Raw genomic sequence first — 21148 nt, forward strand, 5'->3', positions numbered from 1 at the left:
ATTTAATGAGTAAACATCGTGTTTGCCTCAGCAGTGCAACTCATTGAACTTGAAGTTAAATTTGATATTCAGAATGTAATCAGATAGGACTGTATTTTGTGTGGTCCGATTTATCCGATTAAGTGCTACTATGGTCCGATTTATCCGATTAAGTGCTACTATCTGCACTTAACAGGATAAGTGCCAACTCTACCCTGGACTGCCCACAAAATAATTGTTTGTGGCGTACAACTAATGAGGAATATTTAGTGACACTTTCCAGTTAACTGCCACTGAATAGATCCCGACAAGCCTCTCCTGGCCATTTAAATCGTGTTGAATATTGGGCCCAAGATATTTATTTATCTGTAAACTAAGAGTAAAGGTTTTGCCTTTTCCCATTGTATTGTCTTTTTACAGTTTTGGTGTAAGTCCCAGGCCTAGCTTAGCTTCAGAAGCTGTCCTGTCTGTGAATTTATAAGGAGACCCACCTGGATCTGCCAGTCTTGTTTGCATGTGAAAGATTTGCTGAGGAATTTTGTTTTGTGTCTGTGATAAAAAGGTCTTGGTAACTTTCTCTCTGGATGTCTAAATTCCCATCACCTGCTCCTGCCTGTGATGTGCTCTTAGGGATGGAGTGACCACTAACATTTCTATTACAGAGTTAGATATCAGTTAAGAGAACGGAGCAGTGCAAGGCAGGGGATTTGGCTTGACCTCGCATGGCATTAATATGTTGCAAAATGTTACACATGGCTTTGTAAGAGATTCCTGCTGTCCTAACTGTAATTAGTACTGAAATAATAGTAGATGCACAGTGGAGCTGACTGAGGTGCATTGGCAGAGCTGTGTGTAATATTGGAGTTGCAGGTCAGGACTGAGGGGTGCTCTGAGTGTAAGTTTGTGGGGGAGGGGGAGGGGTTCCCATTCTGGAATAACAGGGGAGCTCAAGGATAGGAATGAGATGCACCAACAAATCTTAGTAACTGCCTCTGCTAGAAAATCTGGTTTAGGTATCAGAGCTGATCAGTCATTGCATAGTTATAAATTTGGCTCTTGCCAAATCTCATTTCCCTTCTAGTGTTTCTTTCTGGCTGGTGCAGTGAATACCGTTGATATGAAATCCAGCCTCCCAGTGTGACCCTTAGGATCCCATTCCACTGTTGGTGGAGATGCTGGGACTTGCAGTCCTGCTGTTGTTGGGAGAAATTGGGCCTACAGATCCCGTAATGCAGGTGTAGTGAAATAAAAACAAGAAAGACAGCAGTCAGTCATTCTGCCCATGTTTGAGGATACTGAGTTCTCCTGCAGCTCTCCTCCTGACTGACTGGGGCTCGGAAGGATGATTTTGTACCATGGCTCCCTCCGTGGGTAACTTTAACACCAGTTTGTTTTCTTTTTCCTTCTCTGGCAGGGTGATCCTATCCCCCAGGAAGTTTACAAGAAGCTGAGGGGCAGCTCAGTTCATTCCATCGCTGACCTCCAGCGGCTCCTGCAGATAGACTCCGTAGGTAAATCTATGCTCAACAACCTTTCTCTTTCTTTGCCAGCCTTCCTGCTCCTCCCATCTGCAATGCCCAGTCTTCTGGGTGGAGGGGTGGGGGATGTTTCCTTGCCCTACCCTGCTTGCTGTGTCACAGGAGCTGCCTTGTGGCACCTACCTGTGCAAGAGACATCTTAAAGCAGGATGCGGCTTGTGGGATATTACGAAGGGATGGGTATTGGCTCTCTAGCTATGGCAAAATGAATGAATCCTGAAGTACAAGGGTTGGGAGAACAAACACAATAGTTCAGTCCCATGATCTTTCGAGAGTGAAATGAATGCCTAGCACTTGTAGATGTCAGATGCCCATCTTCTGCCTGCCTTTGGAGCTGGCATCTGTGATGGGGATGGTCCCTGGCGTGTGGGAAGCATGTACATGTGCAGATGTTAACACGCGCCGAGCCAACAGGCCGGGTCAAAGGCTTATTTTTAATGTCGCTCGCAGGGGCTTCTATTCTTTTCCGACCTCTGCAGCTCTCTCTCCCCCTTTTGTTTTGTCTGTAGCTTGCTTTGTCGATTGCTGCCGATGTGCTATCTGTGAAGGAACAGAGTTTCCTGCCTTTGTTTCCTCTGCCAGTTGGGCCAGTGGCTTGTTCTCTGAAGCATTGCTGCTCCCTCCGAGCCCCCTCCAACTGAATTTCAAAAATTGCCCTCCCATCCTTGGGGTTGAAGTATATTTTGTCCTCAGCACCAGCTGCATCAATCATTCTTTCCCTTGGGAAAGACCTAGAACAGTGTCCTCTCTCATTCTTGGAGTGTTTGGCACCTTCCAAAATTAGTTACTCTGAGTTAACAAAGTTTTTTTGTTTTTGTTTTTTTTAATTTCTTACCAACCTTCCCAGTCTCTCCCTACCTCAGCTACCACCTCCACCACTCCATGTGGTGCATGGGGGTGGGGGTGTTTTTTTTCTCACTTTTACCGTTTCTGTCTCTGACCAAATTGACCTTCAGCTGCTGGGGCATTGTGGAGCGGGAGAGGTCATGAGGAAACTCCAAGGTGGCCAAACAATGGTCAGGTTTTTTTGGTTTCCAGGCAGTGGTACAATGGTAGGCATTTCAAATTTAGCTGTGGAATGCATTCCCACGCCCAGCTGTTCAGAATGAAAGAGCCACACCTGCTTCTCCTTCTAGAGCTGCCAAGTAGCCCAGTTTCTGGAGGAAATGTCAAGTCAGTTCAAATTATTTTTTGGTTTTGTTTTACATGTATCTGTAAAGCATAGGGATTTTTGTAATCCATCTTTCTTCCATTTTTGGCCATATGGCCTTTATCTGCCATCATGTTTCTATGAACTGCATTAGGAGAGGGAATAAAAATCTTGTAACCACAGAAAAGTGGTATATCAAAGATTGGCTCACAGTGATTGGGGGACAGGGGGAAGGGGGGAACCTAAGCCATTGTGCAATAGTGACACCTGCTGGTTACCTGGAAAAGTATTTATGCCAGGTTCTGGATGGGAAAGCAGTTGGTGCTGCTCTGTCAGGCACGTGTCACTCTGATGGCTGTACTAGACACAAGAAGAGTATAGGAGTGACACTGGGACTCTTTCCTGAAATACACGCACATGAAGGATCTCAACCAGCACTACAGTGCCAGGTTCCAAATGAAATGCAAACCCAAAGGAGTAGGAGGATCCTATCAGGCAAAATAAAAAGTAGCCTAAAATTTCACTTCCGAGCCTGCCACTTAGCAGGTTTTTCAGCCTTCCCATTTCTCTCTTCCCCTCTGCTTCCATTGCATTTCTAGGGGCTGGTTTGCCTAAGCCATTACTGCACCTATATGTGTTCCATGTTTGCTTATACGCTTCACTGTCAATTAAAATGTTCTATTACGTATTGTGTTGTCATTGCAAGTAGTATACTATGCCATACTTTGTATTGTTTGAATATTTTTACTGCTGTATTTGCCTATTGCTCATGTTTGATCTATTCTTACTGTACACTGCCTTGAGTGAACTCCTTCAAAAAAGTTGGTAAATCCTAATAAATAGAAATGATCAAACATAAGCATAAATTTAAGCAGTGAAATAAACTTGTAGATGGCAACCTGAATCCTACAAATAGGAATGAGAGTGTCATATTGGACAAATATAATTATGTATGTTTTTATGTAATCCACTTCGACTAATCTGGGTATTTTCAAAGCATTTAGACCTACAAAGTTACATAGTAACCTATGGAACTTTGGGGTCCTTTTACTGAGCCATGGCAACAAGTGGCCTGCGGTTCTGTGGGCACATGTGTTGGGCATGTGCCAGACCAGTTTTTACCTCATCTTGGAAAAAGGGCTTTTTTTTTCCATGAGCCAGGAAAAGGGCCTACAGTAAAATTGAAACCACGCGTGCCTATTTACGGCCTAAGCTCTTAATGCCACCCATTGATCTAGCAGTAAAGGCTCACATGTTTCATGCACAGTGACTGATCACCGCACACCAACTGCTGATTAATGCCAGAAACGCTGCGCGCAGTAAGAAGTAAAAAAAATAGCATGCCAAATCTGAAATTACCACCAGAGGGCACACTAGCCTGATGGTAGTCTCCTTTTGATGCACGCTCACGTGCATACAGCCTACCACGCCTTGTAAAAGGGCCCCTTTGTGCTTTGAAAATGAGCCCCAAAGTGAGTTAACCAGCTGGGAACGGCCGCCGACCAGTTAACTTGCTTGTATGCGACTATCCAGTCACTTTTTAGTGACGCAGAAAATTACTGGTGCCAAAGTGGAAGCTGGCTACATCGGGGGTATTCAGGGGCATTTCTACTACTACTACTAATTTTTATAGCACTACTATATGCAGCTCTGTACACTTGCTATATAAGTACTTTCTCTATCGCTGGAGGGCTCACAATCAAAATTTTTGTACCTGGGGCAATGGAGGGTTAAGTTACTTGCCCAAGGTCACGAGGAGCTGCAGTGGGAATCAAACCCAGGTTGCCAAGCTCAAAGCCCACTGCACTAACCATTAGGCAACTCCTCCACTGTGCAAAAGCTAGTAAGCTCCCAATATTCAGAGCACTAACACCCACGTTAGTGCATAAATATGACTGTATAAACAGCTGTCCTATATTTATATGTTAGCCCGTGGCAGTTTAAATCTGAATATTGACTTAACCAGGCATGTGCCAGCCATTTAAAATTAAAAAAAAAACAGAAATTCAATGCCGAAGTATCCACAGGGCCCAGTGCTGAATTTCCAGCCAGAATGTTTTTAAATTGGGGCAGCAATTGAACTAAATAAATAAAATATATGCTTTCACTGGCACCTGCTTTTGTGTGAAAACTGGAATGTCACCCACTCACAGACCTTTCCTCCCTCGTCCTAAGCACAGGCCAGGAAACATCTCCTCTTGCTAGAGGTAAGAGGGCCTGAGTTGCGGAATAGACCTAAGAATTAAGCCGTATTAACGTGAGAAATTTTCAGACATCTGAATAAGGTTTGCAAAATGCTTTTTTCATCTGCACAAATCACTTTGAAAAAATTTTCCATGTAAGAAATTGAATACAGACATGTTTCTATAACTGGGCTGCTATGTGAAGGAGATTTGGTACATAGTTCAGTAAAATTGTACCACTGCAATGTGTTCAACCCTAATTTCCACATATCCAAGTGGACTAATATGTAATTCTTTGTTAATATCCTGAATCACAGGTCCGCTAGTTTATAAATCACTTTCTCCTCAATTCTATATATTACGCCTTAATTTCTGTGTGGAAAACGAAGCGTATTATACAACATTTTATAAGCTTATCCCAGAAATAGTGGATTTTCCCTGTCCAATTTCCTTTAGGAAGCCGTCCAAACCTTTTTTAAACTCTGCTAAGCTAACTAAAGGGTGTTAAGCCCTTAACATATGGTTAGTGCCCACATGCAAACAAGTTACTGCAGAGATGTTAAAGCATGTGCATATTTGCACACACTAACCCATACAAAGACATGCCAAAAAGTGGCCTGCTGTATGTATGTATGTATTAATTCATTAGGATTTATTTACCACCTTTTTGAAGGAATTCACTCAAGGTGTTGTACAATAAGAATACAATGAAACCTCGGTTTTCGTCGATAATCCAAAACCGAGGCAATTAATGAGGACGCCCAAAATCAGGAGAAGGACGTCCATCTTCCGATACAAATTGGGAGATGGACGTCCTTCTTTTTCGACGAAAACTGAGACAAATTTCTAGTCAAAAATCAACGAAATCCGAAACCGACGTCAACGAAAACCACTGTATATCAAACGAGCAATAGACAATTACAGCAGTAAAAATATTCAAATAACATTACAAAGTATGGTATACTACTTACAATGTCAACACAATAGGTAATTAATAGAGCATTATAGTTGATAGTGAAGGGTAAAGCAAAGATATAACATAGGTAAGACAGTAGGAAGAGTTAAAAAGTAAGGTGACTGATTTAAAGAAAGTTGCACATGAGTACAGAGAGATGGTTAAATATTATCTTAGCTAGGGTACGAGTAGATAAAACATGTCCTGCTGCAGTGTGTGTGCAGCCTGAGTCAATCCTTGTGTGTGTGAGTGAGACTAACAAGTTAGTTACTTCTTCCATTCAAGGCCTGGTTGAAGAGCCAAGCTTTCACCTGCTTCCTGAAGTAGAGATAGGCTCCGCTTAACACAAGACTTTCTGGCAGTGCATTCCAGAGTGTGGGGGGCTACTCTGGAGAAGGCTGGCTTGCGGGTATCACATTGTGTAATGTGTTTTGGAGAGGGTGTGGTTAGTGATATTCCTTGAGAGGACCTTATTGTCCTTGGAAGTGCATAAAGGATCATCCTATTGTTCAGATACTCAGGGCCATCTCCTTTAAGGGCGCGTGTATCGCACACTCGCTGGACCATTTCTCCACTGCATTGGCAGTAATGCCGATTTGACACATGCTACACATGCGTAGGTCTTTACACGCCTTTGTAAAAGGGCCCCCCAATACCTTGTCTGCTGCAGCATACGGTAACCTTCCTCCTGCCTTGCAAATCAAGCAAAGGAGAATTTTGCCCCCCCCCCCCCCCCCCCCCTCGGTAGCCCTGTCCTGGGGTGATAGACTAAGAGCACGGAGATTCAAGGGGCTAAAAATAGACTTTTCCTTCCAGTGTTTGCTCTCAGTGCACCAGCTCCCTGCTGACACTGTCCCTCTTGGCCTCCACACACTGCCCCAAACGCATAATATTTCCTGTCTAAAAATAGACTTTCAAAGTCAGGGGCTGGAGTCTTACTACACAACAGACTTGGTGACCATCCTGTTCATCGTGTTACAGTTTGAAGCAACGTCATTACAGCTTAGAGACAACTTTATTTGTGTTTTAGTCACTCTGTATGGCATATTGCATCCTCTTCTGAGGTTTTATTATGAATATTGATGGGTGGAATTTAATTTCAGTTGTCTTATCTGTGTATTGTATTATGCTTTTTAATTTGTTATTGTAAACCACCTTAAAACTTAAGTGTAAGCCAGTATATCAAATTATTAAATCAAATCAAGTTGTCTTGCGAAGGCAGCCTGGTAAGAAAATGTGCACATGCGCCCACAGCTTCCCATTTTGTTTTCAGTGTGCAGAAACAGTATTTGTAAAGAGGAAAAGAAGTAATTTGCATTAAACTGTAAATCCAAAGAGGTGTGAGCTGGACAAGAGAGAAGGGAACATTCTGGAATCGACCCAGGCAGCTCGCAGGTCAGACTTTCACACAGCAGCTTCTCACCAGAAAGACACTTGGAGGCCAGCGCAGCTGGGTGTACGCCTCTGCTTCAAACAATAGCAGCATTTCAAGGCCAGAACCAATGTGTTCACTCCCAGGAACTGTGGGGATTTCCATAGGTGCAGCTTTTCCTACAGGAACCCAGAGAGGGATGAAGGTTGAGAAGTGAGCAGCAGCTTCTTTTCCTCTTCTCCAGTCCTACAGCTTTCCTGCAACCCTCCCCCCTCCCCCCCAAAAAAAAGCATAGCCAGATTTTGTCATAGGGGGAGCAGACCTTTTGTAAACTAGGTGCCAGTGCGAGGCTGAAGGGACAATCTACATAAACGCCATTTAAGTCAATTAAATTTGGGGAGCAACTGCTCCCCTTGCACCCCTGCCTAGCTATGCCTCTGTGCTCCCCCCCCCCCCCAATACATGTATGCACATCCTTGTAAAAATCCCGGTTTCTACTACTACTACTTCTTATCATTTCTATAGCACTACAAGGCATAAGCAGCGCTGTACACCATACACAAAAAGACAGTCCCTGCTCAAAGACCTTACAATCTAGGTTTCTCTGAGTAATATCCTCAGCCAGGCTTAAAATACATTTGAAAGGCAATTCTATAACTGGGTGCTTGAATTTACTTGCGCCTTTTGCACGTAAGCGCTGAGAGAATTGGCTCTTTGGCACAGGAGTGTACGCCACACTTTTCTATAATGGCGCATGTATGTGCCTTAGTGCTTAATTGCAAGGGGATGTATAATGGGCAGAGCATAAGAAAGGCATATGCGTGTCTTCAGCTTCTGGCATTCTCTAAGTTACGTGTGTAAGTTAAGCATGTTGCATGGCGCACATGGGGTGAATTCTATATATGATAAAATATTGACGCTGAGAAAGAAAACCATGTTTAGTGCTATTCTATAAACCTTGCCTAAAGTTAGGTGTGGTATATAGAATACACATAGTGCCCGTTCCCATGACTAAAATTTAGGTGCGCCCATTTAGGCTAACTAAAATCTGGTGTAAATGCCCATGCCTAACTTAGGCGCGGATCGGGCTATAACAGTGCATGTAATTTATAGGAACGTCCATGCCCCCCCTTTGTGGTCCATGCTTTAGAATTTACATGCAGCACTTTAGAGAATATGCTTAGAAAGTCATGTGCGGAAATTCTATTTAGTGCCAATTAGTGCTGATAATTGCTTGTTAGTGGCCAATTATTGGCACCAATTGGCTTGTTAACTAATTAAATTGCTCATACAATATGGCCGCACTACCTGCCAAATTTGCATGCACAACTTTAGGCACCATATAGAGAATCTGAGGGTTAATATGCCCATTGATGCCTATCATTGACCTGGCATAAATGGTCTTGCCAATTGAGGTTTATGTTAGTATCCTATAAGGGCACCTTGGTGCACAGATGCCATTATAGAATTGGTGCTTAGCGCTCAGCATCGGCACACCTACCTGGAGGTGCCAAGTTATAGACTTGCTCCCATAAGCCTAGAGCCATCTATAGTGGAGGAGTGGCCTAGTGGTAAGAGCACTGGTCTTGCAATCCAGAGGTGGTCGGTTCCAATCCCACTGCTGCTCCTTGTGATCTTGGGCAAGTCACTTAACCCTCCATTGCCTCAGGTACAAACTTAGATTGTGAGTCCTCCTGGGACAGAGAAATATCCAGTGTATCTGAATGTAACTCACCTTGAGCTAATACTGAAAAAAGGTGTGAGCAAAATCTAAATAAAGTAAATATACTTTTAGCTAGGTTAATAACAGACATTTCCAAGGGTGTATTTATGTCAAGGAGAGTAAAACAGTGCCTGGACTTGACCTTTTCAAAAATGCGTCTTGTCCTGATGTATATCTTCTTCATAGCATTGGATTTGGGAAAGGAATAGATGATGCCGTTACACTCCATACCCATAGGGATCACTGCTGGGTGGCCAGGGGAGGGGAAGAAGTCTGTGCAGAAACCCGTAACCCCAAATCCGGATTAGCCATACTTCACACAATCCAGTCAAAAAAATCATTTACTGGTGATTTCTTTGGTTTGCAGAACAAGCAGCAGCTCAAAAATATACAATCGGTCAGGAATTTTGCAGTTTACCTATTGTTATATAGCAAATCATAAAAATATTACACCTAGGAGATATAATATTACAGATAAAAATAACGCTTAGATAAAATAAAATCAAAGAGTAGACAAAATGGAAGACAATACATATTATTGAGGGAGTCTATAGGACGCTGCCACTTCCCCTTGAGGACACTCGCTCACAGTGTTAGAACCACCTTAAAACCCCATAATCCCAAACAAGGGGGAAGTGACACAGGAAGGGTGGAGTCAGGAGGACATGGTCCAGAAAGTATAAAAGGCGGAGCCAGAGCTAGGTTAAAGGGGCCTAGAGGGAAGCAGTGATGGCCACGCAGATGCCTCCACTCTGAAGCTGAGAAACTCTAACCCCTATGTTCAGGTAGGCCAAGTTCAACTTGGAACCTTGAAGAGTTGGTGTTGTGACCTGGTTTGCTGCAAGCCAGCCTCATGTACTCGCTAGAGACTGTGCTGATAACTCTGAATCTAGTAGGGTTACCATATGCCCAGTCTTTTTGAGGACACGGCCGGGCAACTGGGTGGGTTTTGCCAGCCTGCATGTTTGTCTGGATATGTGGACAAACATGCAGGCTGGCAAGCGGGCCTAGGGTGTCCTATCCACCCCTCCCCTTACCTTACTGTACTGCCCTGGTGGTCTAGTGACCTCTTCGGGGCAGGAAGAGCCCCCCTCATTCCTGCCTGGAGTGGCTGCAGACTGTCTCTTGCTGCCTCCTGCGCCGATTCAAAATGGCTGCTGAGAGTTCAAGTGGCAGCCTCACAAGACTTCCGCTCAAGCCATAAATAGACATGCTCGGTTTAATATTAGCACAGGCCCTTTTCCCGGCTCATTAAAAAAAGCCTTTTTCCCAGCCACGGTAAAGAATGGCCCAGTGTGCACCCAAAAGACTCACCCACACTATTGCAGGCCACTTTTTACCACGGCTTTGTAAAAGGACCCCTGAGTTATTATACGTGTATCCTCTCTTGTTGGAAACATTAAAGGATATTTTAAATATAAGGATCTTTTGTGTTTTCATCAATTTTTTTCTCCCTCAGTGACCTGGTTTTTTTGTTGAGGTTCTAAGTAGCAAATTAGCTTTTCACAGACTGCCTTAAATGCTCTGGCGATGGAGATGAGCTGTATGTCCAAAGACACCAGAAAACAGAATTTTTATACAGTGCCTACTGTCTCCCATCGCTGTCATCCCAACGACATATGATCAGTGACCAAGCAAGGGGGAGATCACCAGTCTTTGTGAACTGAACAGACATCTTTTCCTGGTACACTGCAGTTTGCTCATGCAGTGAGAGGGGACTGCCTTCAGTTAAGGGAGACAGAATCTTGCTGGCACCTGAAATTTATTGGCTCCCTAACAGGAGTGTCACACGTGAATTTGAGAATCCATCTTCCCACAGCTTCTCCAGCACAAAGGGGCTAGCATTGCTGAAATTGCAAAAGGAAAAGAGGGTATCTTTGTAGCTACAGTGTAGGAGGCCATACATGGACTTGCCATTTTTGCAACAGATGGAAGATGCCAGTTAGGAATGTCTGACTAGCTATAATTTATGAATTAGTGCAGGTGTGCTTTTAGCATTTCATTCTGCTCTAACTAAGCAATGACAACATTAAGAAAGAATTTGAGTTATGGGGCAAAGCGGACTTATAACTTATTTAATGGGTTCAGGATACCATAGGGTCCAACCTCTTGTCAGTCTTACGGAGCCAAAGATATTGAGTATTTAAAGACTGGTCCCCGAGTGTGCCCAGATATTGGTGGGGGATCTATCTATAACCAAATTTATTTGTTTGGGACTGGTAATCAAGGCAGAAGCAAGTTTTCACACTCTCTCTGTGCTTCCCACTTTCTCAGTAACTCAATCCACTCCAAAGCTGGTGTGCTGAACTAACTAATTTACTGAAGCAACATCTTTCAAATGTCAAAAGGCGCAGATACAAACTGGTAGAGGCAGTACAAGGCAGACAAGTATTGAAGAAAAATGTTTACGAAGTCTCTGTACCTTGATAGTCTCACTTTTTTTTTTTTTTTTTTTTTAGATCCAGAGAAAATTCACAGTCCTCCTTTCATTCTGTTATACAATCCTTCTTTCTCTCCCTCTTTTTCCCCACTGTTGGGTATAGTAAACGTTAGAAGTACAGTCTGTGGAAAGGTTTGCACTTGCAGCTCTGGTGATGTCTACAAGGAGGCTCGGGGGCTTTTAGGCTCATTTGTGGTCCTCCAGCATCTTTTTCAGTTGGGATCGGTACAGATCCTCAAAAACCCTATATATTGCCAATGAGTTGTTCCCGGATCATCAGCAGATGGAAGGAGTCCAGATTGCACTGCTGAAATCACAAGACTAGCCCAGTATCTCTTACTCCAAAGTTTTTCAGAAGAGGTGTAGAGGAATCTGCATTCCATTGAGCACTCCAACAAGATAGATGCTTAAGCAGTTTCTGTCTCCTATATGCTCCTGAATCAACTCTTTAAGATCCTTATACAAATTCTTGGTATTTCTGGGCCTAAATGGTTAGAGCTTCAGGCTGAATGTGCTTCCCACCTGAATCATATGGTCACAGCTTTGAAGACTGTTGTTATTTAATCAATGATTGTTAGTTAAAATAATTTTATTGACAGCTAAGGATTTTTAGATGACCTGTTTCGGACTATATTATGATTTCTTATATTTATCAATAGGTATTTCTTTTAATTAGGAAGGTAATATCTTTTTGTTAACTGCTTTGAATCCTTTGGGAAAGTTGGCAGTATACAAAAGAGGGAATAGAGTAGAACAAATAAAGCTGTAAAATTTCATATTGAAATTCCAGGTGGTTGCTGAAAAAAAACAACAAAATACATCTAGGGGGTTACTTTTTTGTGTCTCATCCTGTAGTTCCCTGACTAATTAAATCATTTGTAGAATACAGAACTCACAGACATTACCTTTCTATAAAAGCCTGGGTGAAATCCATCAGGGCCTGGAGGTTTTCCCAGTTGTAGGGCTTGAATTGTCCGGTTCACCTCAGGCAGTGTTGTACTGTTTATCAGAACATCATGCAAATCTGATGATACAACAGGCCAGATTCAGTGGATCAAGAAATAATTCTGGGTCCCAATCTATCATGCTAGTATGAAAATAGTAAACAGAAGACAATGTATTAGAAATAAAGCATTGATATCACCTGACCAGCATTATCTATGGCCCCACAATTCAATGAACTTCAAAATATTTTCTGAGACAGGATGTGCCAGAAGGGGACCCAGATGTAATGCCTCGTGTATAGAATTCTGATATATTATGAATTAGATTACCATCAACGACAGACCACTAGTTGTAACTTGACAGGGTGTCACTAGTGTAGAAAACCTGAATGATTTTTTTTTTATTCTAAGATATCTCAGAAGGTTATAATTCAGGTTATAATTCATGTCTATCTAGTACTAGAGCTCCAAGGTGTATGTGTGTGTGTTTTTTTTTTTAACCTTGATGGGGCAAGGTAGAATATCACAGGAGTCAACCATGGTGGCAATTTAAACAGAGAAAATAGTAGTGGGGGAGTACATATTTGTTCTGGTTTGTTCCGGTGTGAACTAGTATATATATATATTATGTATATATATAAAAATATAATATATGAAAATAACCAGCTGGGCTCTAGGCATTGTGTCTCAGAGAAAAAGTATCATCTTCACAAGTAGGGAAGTTCACTCCAGATATCTTCAGGCTGAGCATTACTGAATAATTTCCATAAATCACTGGAGATAGCAGTAACCACAAGAGAACATTGAGCTCTATTAATAGTAGGATTCAAACAAACATTCTAGTCACCCCCCCCCCCCCCTCCCCAGGATAAAGATAGAAATAACATAATTAGAAAGCACTTTAAAAAATGTTATGAAAAAGATATTCTGTTCTATATTAAGGCCATATATATTTCCTGGCATAAACTGTCTAGTACATAATGAATATTCTAGAATGACAAAACAGCTTGTATGATTTCATCGTGGTAATAGGAAGAGAGTTATGAATCCTAAAATGTAATTGCGGACTGTTTGCAGTATGAGCTGCAGAGAAAATGTGATCTATTCAATTTCTGGGCACATTTGGAGTATTCTGTTTAAGATAAGTGCATTTTTTCTAGAAACGGTACTTGACCCGTTTACACTTTCAGAAACGATTGCAATATTTTAGTTATTTTCGGAAGACATTTCACACACATTTAATGGATAATAAAAGCCTAGAAGACACACTAGTCCAGGTTGCAAATTGTATAACAGCTATCAGGCTCATTTTCGAAAGAGAAGGACACCCATCTTTCGACATAAATCGGAAGATGGGCGTCCTTCTCACAGGGTCATCCAAATCGGTATAATTGAAAGCCGATTTTGGGCGTCCCCAACTGCTTTCTGTCACAGGGATGGCCAAAGTTCAATGGGGCTAATCGGAGGCATAGCGAAGGCGGGACTTGGGCGTGCCTAACTCATGGATGTCCTCGACCCATAATGGAAAAAAAGGGTCATCCCTGATGAGCACCTGGACAACTTTACCTGGTCCTGTTTTTCTTATGACCAAGCAACAAAAGGGTGCCCGAACTAACCAGATGACCACCAGAGAAAATTGGGGATGACCTCCCCTTACTCCCTCAGTAGTCACACCCTCCCATCCTCAAAATATCTTTCAAAATATTTTTTGCCAGCCTCAGATGTCATACTCGGGTCCATGACAGCAGTATACAGGTCCCTGGAGCAGTTTTAGTGGGTGCAGTGCACTTCAGGCAGGCGGACACAGGCCCATCCCTCCACCTGTTACGTTTGTGGAGGAAACAGCGAACTCTCCAAAACCCACCACAAACCCACTATACCCACATTTAGGTGTCCCCCTTCACCCGTAAGGGCTATGGTAGTGGTGTACAGTTGTGGGTTTTGGGGGGGGGGGGGTTGGGGGGCTCAGCACACAAGGTAAGGGAGCTATGTTCCTGGGAGTAATTTATGAAGTCCACTGCAGTGCCCCCTAGGGTGTCTGCTTGGTGTCCTGGCATGTCATGGGGATCAGTGCACTAGAAATGCTGGCTCCTTCCACAACCAAATGGCTTGCATTTGGTCGTTTCTGAGATGGGTGTCCTTGGTTTCCATTATCGCCGAAAAATCGGAAACGAGTCTAGGGACGACCATCTCTAAGGACGACCAAAATTTCAGGATTTGGGCGTCCCCGACTGTATTATCGAAATGAAAGATGGACGTCCATCTTTTTTGATAATACGGATTTCCCCGCCACTCCATCAGGACGTTTTGCGAGGACATCCTCAACAAAACTTGGGCGGCCCTTTCGATTATACCCCTCTAAATCTGTCAAGCTAAAAATGGAAGGGGTTAAATGAAGAACAGAGAGGTGTATGTGTGTTTAACGTAGCGATTTATTTATTTATTTATTGCATTTGTATCCCACGTTTTCCCACCTTTTTGCAGGCTCAATGTGGCTTACAATACATCTTGAAAATGGAAGACATTAGGAAATAAACATTTAGTGTTACAGAGGAATCTTGGGCAATATGATAATGAAAAGCAAGATAGTAGTATAACAAGCAATATGATTATGATAAGCAAGATACTAGCATGACAAGCAGATATTATAAGACAGTTTGAGTATATGTGGAGGAATTGTGTGTGTTACATTGGTTGATCTTTGTGGTATGCCTTGTTAAAGAGATGGGTCTTCAGAAGTTTGCGGAAGTTCATTAGTTCGTGAATCGTTTTTAGGTTGCACGGCAATGCGTTCCATAGATTACTGAGTGTGCTGATGAAAATTAGCGCACACAGGCTAAATTCTATATATGGCACCTGAGAATTCTGTGCAGAAAAATAATACGCCTAGGCATATTCTCTAAAGTATGCCTAAATTTTATAGAATAGGTTTAAATTTCCACATGGTATATAGAAAACGCTGAGTACCGGTCTAGGCGACTAAATTTAGTCACGGTCAATTAGGTCAACTAAAACCTGGTTTAAATGACACCTAAATTAGGTGCGGAGCAGGTGTATTCTGTAACAATGTACATAGATTTTAGAAACATACATGACCCGCCCATTCCACCCCATAACCATGCCTACTTTTCAACTAAGCGACAATTTATGCACACCGCGTTACAGAATACACTCGGTGCACGTAAATTCTAATTAATGTTAATTAGTGCTGATAATTGCTTAACTTCCAATTAGCTTGTTAACTAAGTTTTATGTGCATTGAGAAGGAATCTGCTTTGATTTCTGTGCAGGAATCTCGGTGTGATATATAGAATCCCGAGGATTGTGCAGGGGTTCTAAACTCAATCCTCAGGATACGCCCAGCCAGTCTGGTTTTCACAATGAAAATGCATGAGAGAGATTTGCATACAGTGGAAGTAGTGCATGCAGATTTATCTCATGCATATTGTTGTTATGGATATTCTGAAAACCTGGCTGGGTCCTGAGGACTGGATTGAGAACCACTACTCTAGTGTGGTATATTTATTGACCTATAAAGTGAAGAAGAAAATGCCCTTGACATATACCTTCAGTCAAAATAATATCTGAATTACCAGTCTTAACAGCCTTTAGTAGCAGGATTTGGATTTTAGATCTAAATTAACCTTTTTTCAGATTTGAGCTCGAGAAGTTACGTATTCAGGCATAGTTGGTAGGTCCCTGCTCAACTCTTATAATCTAAGGGGGCATAAGTATATAAGTGTTGCCATACTGGGACAGACTGAAGCAGTGGCGTTCCTAGGGGGGCTGACACCCGGGGCGGATTGCCGATGCACCGCGCCCCCCCCCCCCCCCGGAACAGCGCGTCACCCCCTCCCCCCCGGGTGCACGCCGCTGGGGGGGGGGTGCCGCGCACCTGCCGGCTCTTCGTTTTCATGCTCCCTTTGCCCTGGAACAGGAAGTAACCTGTTCCGGGGCAAAGGGAGCATGAAAACGAAGAGCCGACAGGCCCGCGGCACCCCTCCCCCCCCCAGCGGCGGGCACCCGGAGCGGACCGCCCCCACCACCCCCCCCCCCCCTTGGTACGCCACTGGACTGAAGGTCTATCAAGCCACGTGCTAGCCGCCCAGTTCTTCAGTATCTTCTATCTCCAGCAGGTGGATGGACATACTTCGTTTCTCTCTGTGTTCCAGTTGGTTTTCTTCTGGTCCGGTTGGTGACTGGTTCCTAGTTGAGACATACCTGGTGGTGCTGGGTCCCTGTCTTGCTCCCGCCTGGAGGCTTTCTTCCCTTTATTTCCCTCCTGAGCCTCTCTTGTGGCAGAGTCTGTGCAGCAACCATCAACAAAAAAAAAAAAAAAAAGAGCCATGTTTCTTCTGGCTGTATCAGAACGGCTCCAGTCCGGCGGTGTTGGTTCTGGCTGGGGGGAGTGAGGAGGTTGGAGAGTTTGGGGGTGCACACCCTGTTTCAGGATCCAGGTGGTGAATTGGGGATCTGTTAGCGGGCCATGGTAACGGTTGCGTGGTTCCTGCGGTGCACCTTTTTTCTATTAAACACTAGCGCCAAAAGTTTTTAAAAAAAATGAATTGGGTGTGTTAATTTCGGAGTCCTTATCGGCTCTCTCTCCATATCTGAACTTGGGGGGGGGGGAGGATTCTTCAGTTTCCCAGCAGTCTGATCCCATGCAGGGGCTTAGGAGTCCCTCTAAGACGTTCCCGATGCATCCAGATATTCAGGATTTAATCTCTGCAGAGTGGATTACCCCCGAGGCGGGTCTACGAGTGGAGAGAGCCATGGCCCGTCTCTTCCCTTTGGTTCCAGAGGAAAGGAAGAAGTTAGGCTTTCCTATGGTGGATTCTTTGGTGACAGCGGTCACCAAGAAAACCTTGCCTGTGGAAGGCGGGGTGGCCTTAAAGGACCTTCAGGATAGGAAATTGGAGCAGGCCCTAAAACAGGCCTTTGAGGTGGCTGCCTTGGGCTTGCAGGCTGCAATTTGCAGTTCCTTTGTGGCCTGTGCCTGTCTACAATGGCATCAAAGGTCAGGGGCCAGGAGTGGCTCGCGGGCGGCTAGGATGGAGGCAGGTCTCGCTTATCTAGCAGACGCCATGTACGACATGCTTAGGGTTTCGGCTAAGGGTATGTCATTGGCGGTCTCCGCAAGGCGACAGTTGTGGCTCCGGGCATGGTCTGTGGATGCGGCGTCCAAAGCCCGGTTGGTCAAGCTGCCCTCTCGGGGGAAGTTACCGTTTGGCGAGGACTTGAGTAATCTGGTGAAAGAGCTCGGAGAGTCTAGACCCCAGCGGCTGCCTGAGGACCGGCCTAGGTCGTCTGGTCGGCAGTCCAGGTTCTCTCGTCCTCGGTTTCAGGACAGTAAGAAATACAGACCAGGTCACCCGGCCTTCGGGTAATGGCCTAAGTTTCAGCCCCGTCAGTCGTCCTTTCAGGGGGACAGGAAGGGGACCAGCAAGTCAGGTCGGACAGGTCCTCCTGCCCGACAGTCACAATGATGGTGCATTGGTCCATGTGTTCAGTCCGATAGGGGGACGTCTGGGCGTCCATCACCTCAGATCAGTGGGTGCTGGACATCCTGCGCGACGGTTACCGGTTAGAATTCTACCGCCCGGTCGCTCCTCTCTTCTTATAGTCTCTGTGTCGAGGTTCTGTCCGAGAGGCACAAATCAAGTCCACCATTCAGGCATTACTGTCTCTTCAGGCTATTGTGCCCATGCTGCTCGACGAGCGCAGACAGGGGAGGTACTCCATCTCTTTTGTGGTCCCCCAGAAGGGAGGCATGGTCCAGCCCATTCTGGACCTCAAGAGTGTTAAGTGCCTGCGGGTTACACACTTTTGGATGGAAACCCTCAGGTCCATCATTGCCTCCGTGTGGGAGGGCGAGTTTCTCACCTCTCTGTCTCAAAGAAGCGTACCTTCATATTCCAATTTGGGGCCTCCATCAGCAGTTCTTTCATTTTGCGGTACTGGGTCAGCAGGTCCAGTTTCAGGCACTCTCATTTGGCCTTGCTACGGCCCCACGGACCTTCTCCAAAGTGATGGTAGTGGTGGCAGCCTTCCTCCGGAAACAGGGTGTTCGAGTGCACCCTTACCTGGACGACTGGCTAATTCACGCGTCGTCCTACCAGGATAGCTTGGAAGTGACTTCCACGGTTGTCAGGCTGCTTCAGTCCTTGGGATGGGTGATCAATTTCGAGAAGAGCTGCCTGATCCCCTCTCAGCGCCTGGAATACTTAGGTGTTCTATTTGATACCCAACGGGCTCGGGTCTTTCTGACTGACCCGCAGCGGGTGAGGCAGGTACGCCCCCTTCTGTTGGCCGCCAGGCCCTGGGTTTGGAACTACGTCCAGCTTCTAGGGTCCATGACAGTGGCCATGGAGGTAGTCCCTTGGGCGCGAGCTCACATGTGTCTGCTTCAGAGGTCTCTGCTCTCTCGCTGGTCTCCGGTGTCGGAGGCTTACCAAGTCAGACTGCCTTGGACGTTGGAGGCCAGGCGGAGCATGAGATGGTGGCTCTGCCCCCAGTCTCTGGCTCGGGGAATGTCCTTTCTCATTCTGCAATAGGAAGTAGTGACAACGGATGCCAGCCTGTTAGCTGGGTGGCCCATTTCAGAGGCCATTTAGCTCAGGGTACGTGGTCACCGCAGGAGTCCCGCTGGACCATCAATTTTCTGGAGCTTTGGGCAGTGCTGCTAGCTCTGAAGTCGTTTCTCCCATTCCTGAAGGGGATTGCGGTCCGAGTCTTCTCCGACAATGCAACGACTGTAGCTTATATCAACAGGCTGGGGGGGAACCGCAGCAGCCGTCTGGCCAGGGAATCCGGCCTCTTGATGGTCTGGGTGGAGCGGCACCTGTCTTACCTCTCAGCCGCCCACATTGCCGGGGTCCTCAACATAGAAGCCGACTTTCTCAGTCGTCATGTTTTCGATCCCGGCGAGTGGAAGCTGTCTGCCGTGGCGTTCCAATTAGTAGTGTGGCGTTGGGGCCTTCCTTGAATGGACTTCATGGCCATGAAGGACAATGCCAAGGTTCCACATTTCTTCAGTCGTCACAGGGAGCAGGATTTGTTAGGTCTGGATGCCCTACTTCAACTGTGGCTGGTAGAGGGAGTCCTGTATGTCTTTCCTCCTTGGCCGATGTTGGGCCGTCTGCTGAGAAGAGTAGCGACTCATCACAGCAGAGTGATTTTGGTGGGTCCGTGACTGGCCCAGGCATCCTTGGTATGCCGACCTCATCAGTCTTATGGATGGCCAGCTGCTGCGGCTTCCGCAGGAGAGGGGTCTTCTCTGGCAGGGACCGGTAGCCATGGAAGATCCCTCCCACTTTGGTCTTACAGCCTGGCCCTTGAGAGGTCTCTTTTGAGGAAGAAGGGCTCTTCGGATTCGGTTATTACTATCCTGCTTCAGGCTCGCAAGCGGTCTACTTCGGCCTATGTCCGCGTCTGGCATATATTTGAAGATTGGTGTACGGAAAGGGGTTTGGATTCCTTTAGCACTTTGGTGGGCAGCAACCTTGATTTTCTGCAGCAGGGGGTGCACAAGGGCTTAGCACTGGGGTCCTTGAAGGTCCAGGTGGCGGCCTTGGCCTGCTTCTGAGGGCACTTGCGCAGTTCCTCGCTGGTGGCTCACCCGGATGTGGTCCATTTTCTGAAAAGAGTGAGTCTTTGACCGCCCTTCCGGGCTCCCTGCCCTGACTGGGATCTCAATCTGGTGCTTAGAGCACTTCAGCGTCCTCCCTTTGAGCTTCTTTGTCAGGCTTCCCTGAAGGATCTTACTCTGAAGGCGACATTTTTGGTGGCTATCGCTTCGGCCCGTCGCATTTCTGAGCTCCAGGCGCTCTCTTGCAGGGACCCCTTTCTCTGTTTTTCAGAAGGGGGTGTCTCTACGAACAGTGCTGTCTTTTCTGCCCAAGGTGGTCTCAGAATTTCATCTTAATCAGTCGGTAGAGCTGCCTTCTTTTCGTCGGTAGGACGTGGGGAGCCGGTATGTGTCCTTGCGGCTTCTAGATGTTCGAAGAGTTCTTATCCGGTATCTGGAGGCAACTAATGAGTTTTGTCGCTCGGTTAGATTGTTTTGTTCGGTAAACAGAAGTTGGGCCTAAAGGCCTCCAAAGCTTCCATTGCCCGCTGGTTGAAGGAGGCGATGTTGTCCGCCTACCTCCTGGCAGGGAAGGCTTTGCCTTTGGGTTTGAAAGCCCACCCGACTAGGCGTGTGGCGACGTCGTGGGCAGAGACGTCTTTGTCTTCTCCGGTAGACATTTGTAGGGCAGCAACGTGGTCGTCGTTGCATTCTTTCAGTAAGCATTATAGGGTGGATGTTGCTGCGCGGTCAGATGCGTCCTTTGGGGTGGCGGTCTTAAGAGCAGCAGGGCCAATTGCTTTTGAACATCCCACTGTCCTGGAATACTGGGATAGAATGTAATGGAAGGAGAAATTAGGTCTTCCATTAGTTCTTCACACTATTCCAGGAGCCCTCCCGGTGTTTTTAGCCTATTTTGCTTCTGACTGCCCTGCTCACTGTTCTGGATCCTGTCGTTGGTTTTTGAGGTTTTTTTGCCTTGTTTGTTGGTTGGTTGCTGTTCATTCATTTAGGTTGGTTTTCTACTGGCTTATGTACAATACTGAGGAACTGGGTGGCTAGCACATGGCTAGGTAGTAGTGCTCAGTTCTGGATTTTCTATTTCCACCTGCTGGTCGATGGACATAACTACCCACTTGTCCTGGAATAGTGTGAAGAACGAATGGAAAGAAAATTATCAGGTAAGACCTAATTTCTCCTAAACCCGCTAAGCTAACTGCTTTTACCACATTCCTTGGCAGTGAATTAGAGTTTAATTATGCATTGAGTGAAGAAATATTTTCTCCGATTTGTTCTA

General features: G+C 45.4%; 1 protein-coding gene across 2 annotated transcripts in view; it reads left to right on the forward strand.

Annotated features, from left to right (window-relative positions):
• The window catches only part of PDGFB (platelet derived growth factor subunit B), a 78345-nt gene that overhangs the window by 24321 nt on the left and 32876 nt on the right, over positions 1 to 21148 (forward strand). The window contains exons 2-3 of one of the 2 annotated variants that reach the window (XM_030208510.1): positions 1394 to 1490; positions 13082 to 13086. In XM_030208510.1, the coding sequence (XP_030064370.1) occupies positions 1394 to 1490; positions 13082 to 13086 (102 nt within the window). The remainder of the gene's footprint in view (positions 1 to 1393; positions 1491 to 13081; positions 13087 to 21148) is intronic. The other variant, XM_030208519.1, reaches the window with a different exon arrangement.

This window comes from Microcaecilia unicolor, chromosome 1, assembly GCF_901765095.1.
Source record: "Microcaecilia unicolor chromosome 1, aMicUni1.1, whole genome shotgun sequence".
Lineage (NCBI taxonomy): Eukaryota > Metazoa > Chordata > Amphibia > Gymnophiona > Siphonopidae > Microcaecilia > Microcaecilia unicolor.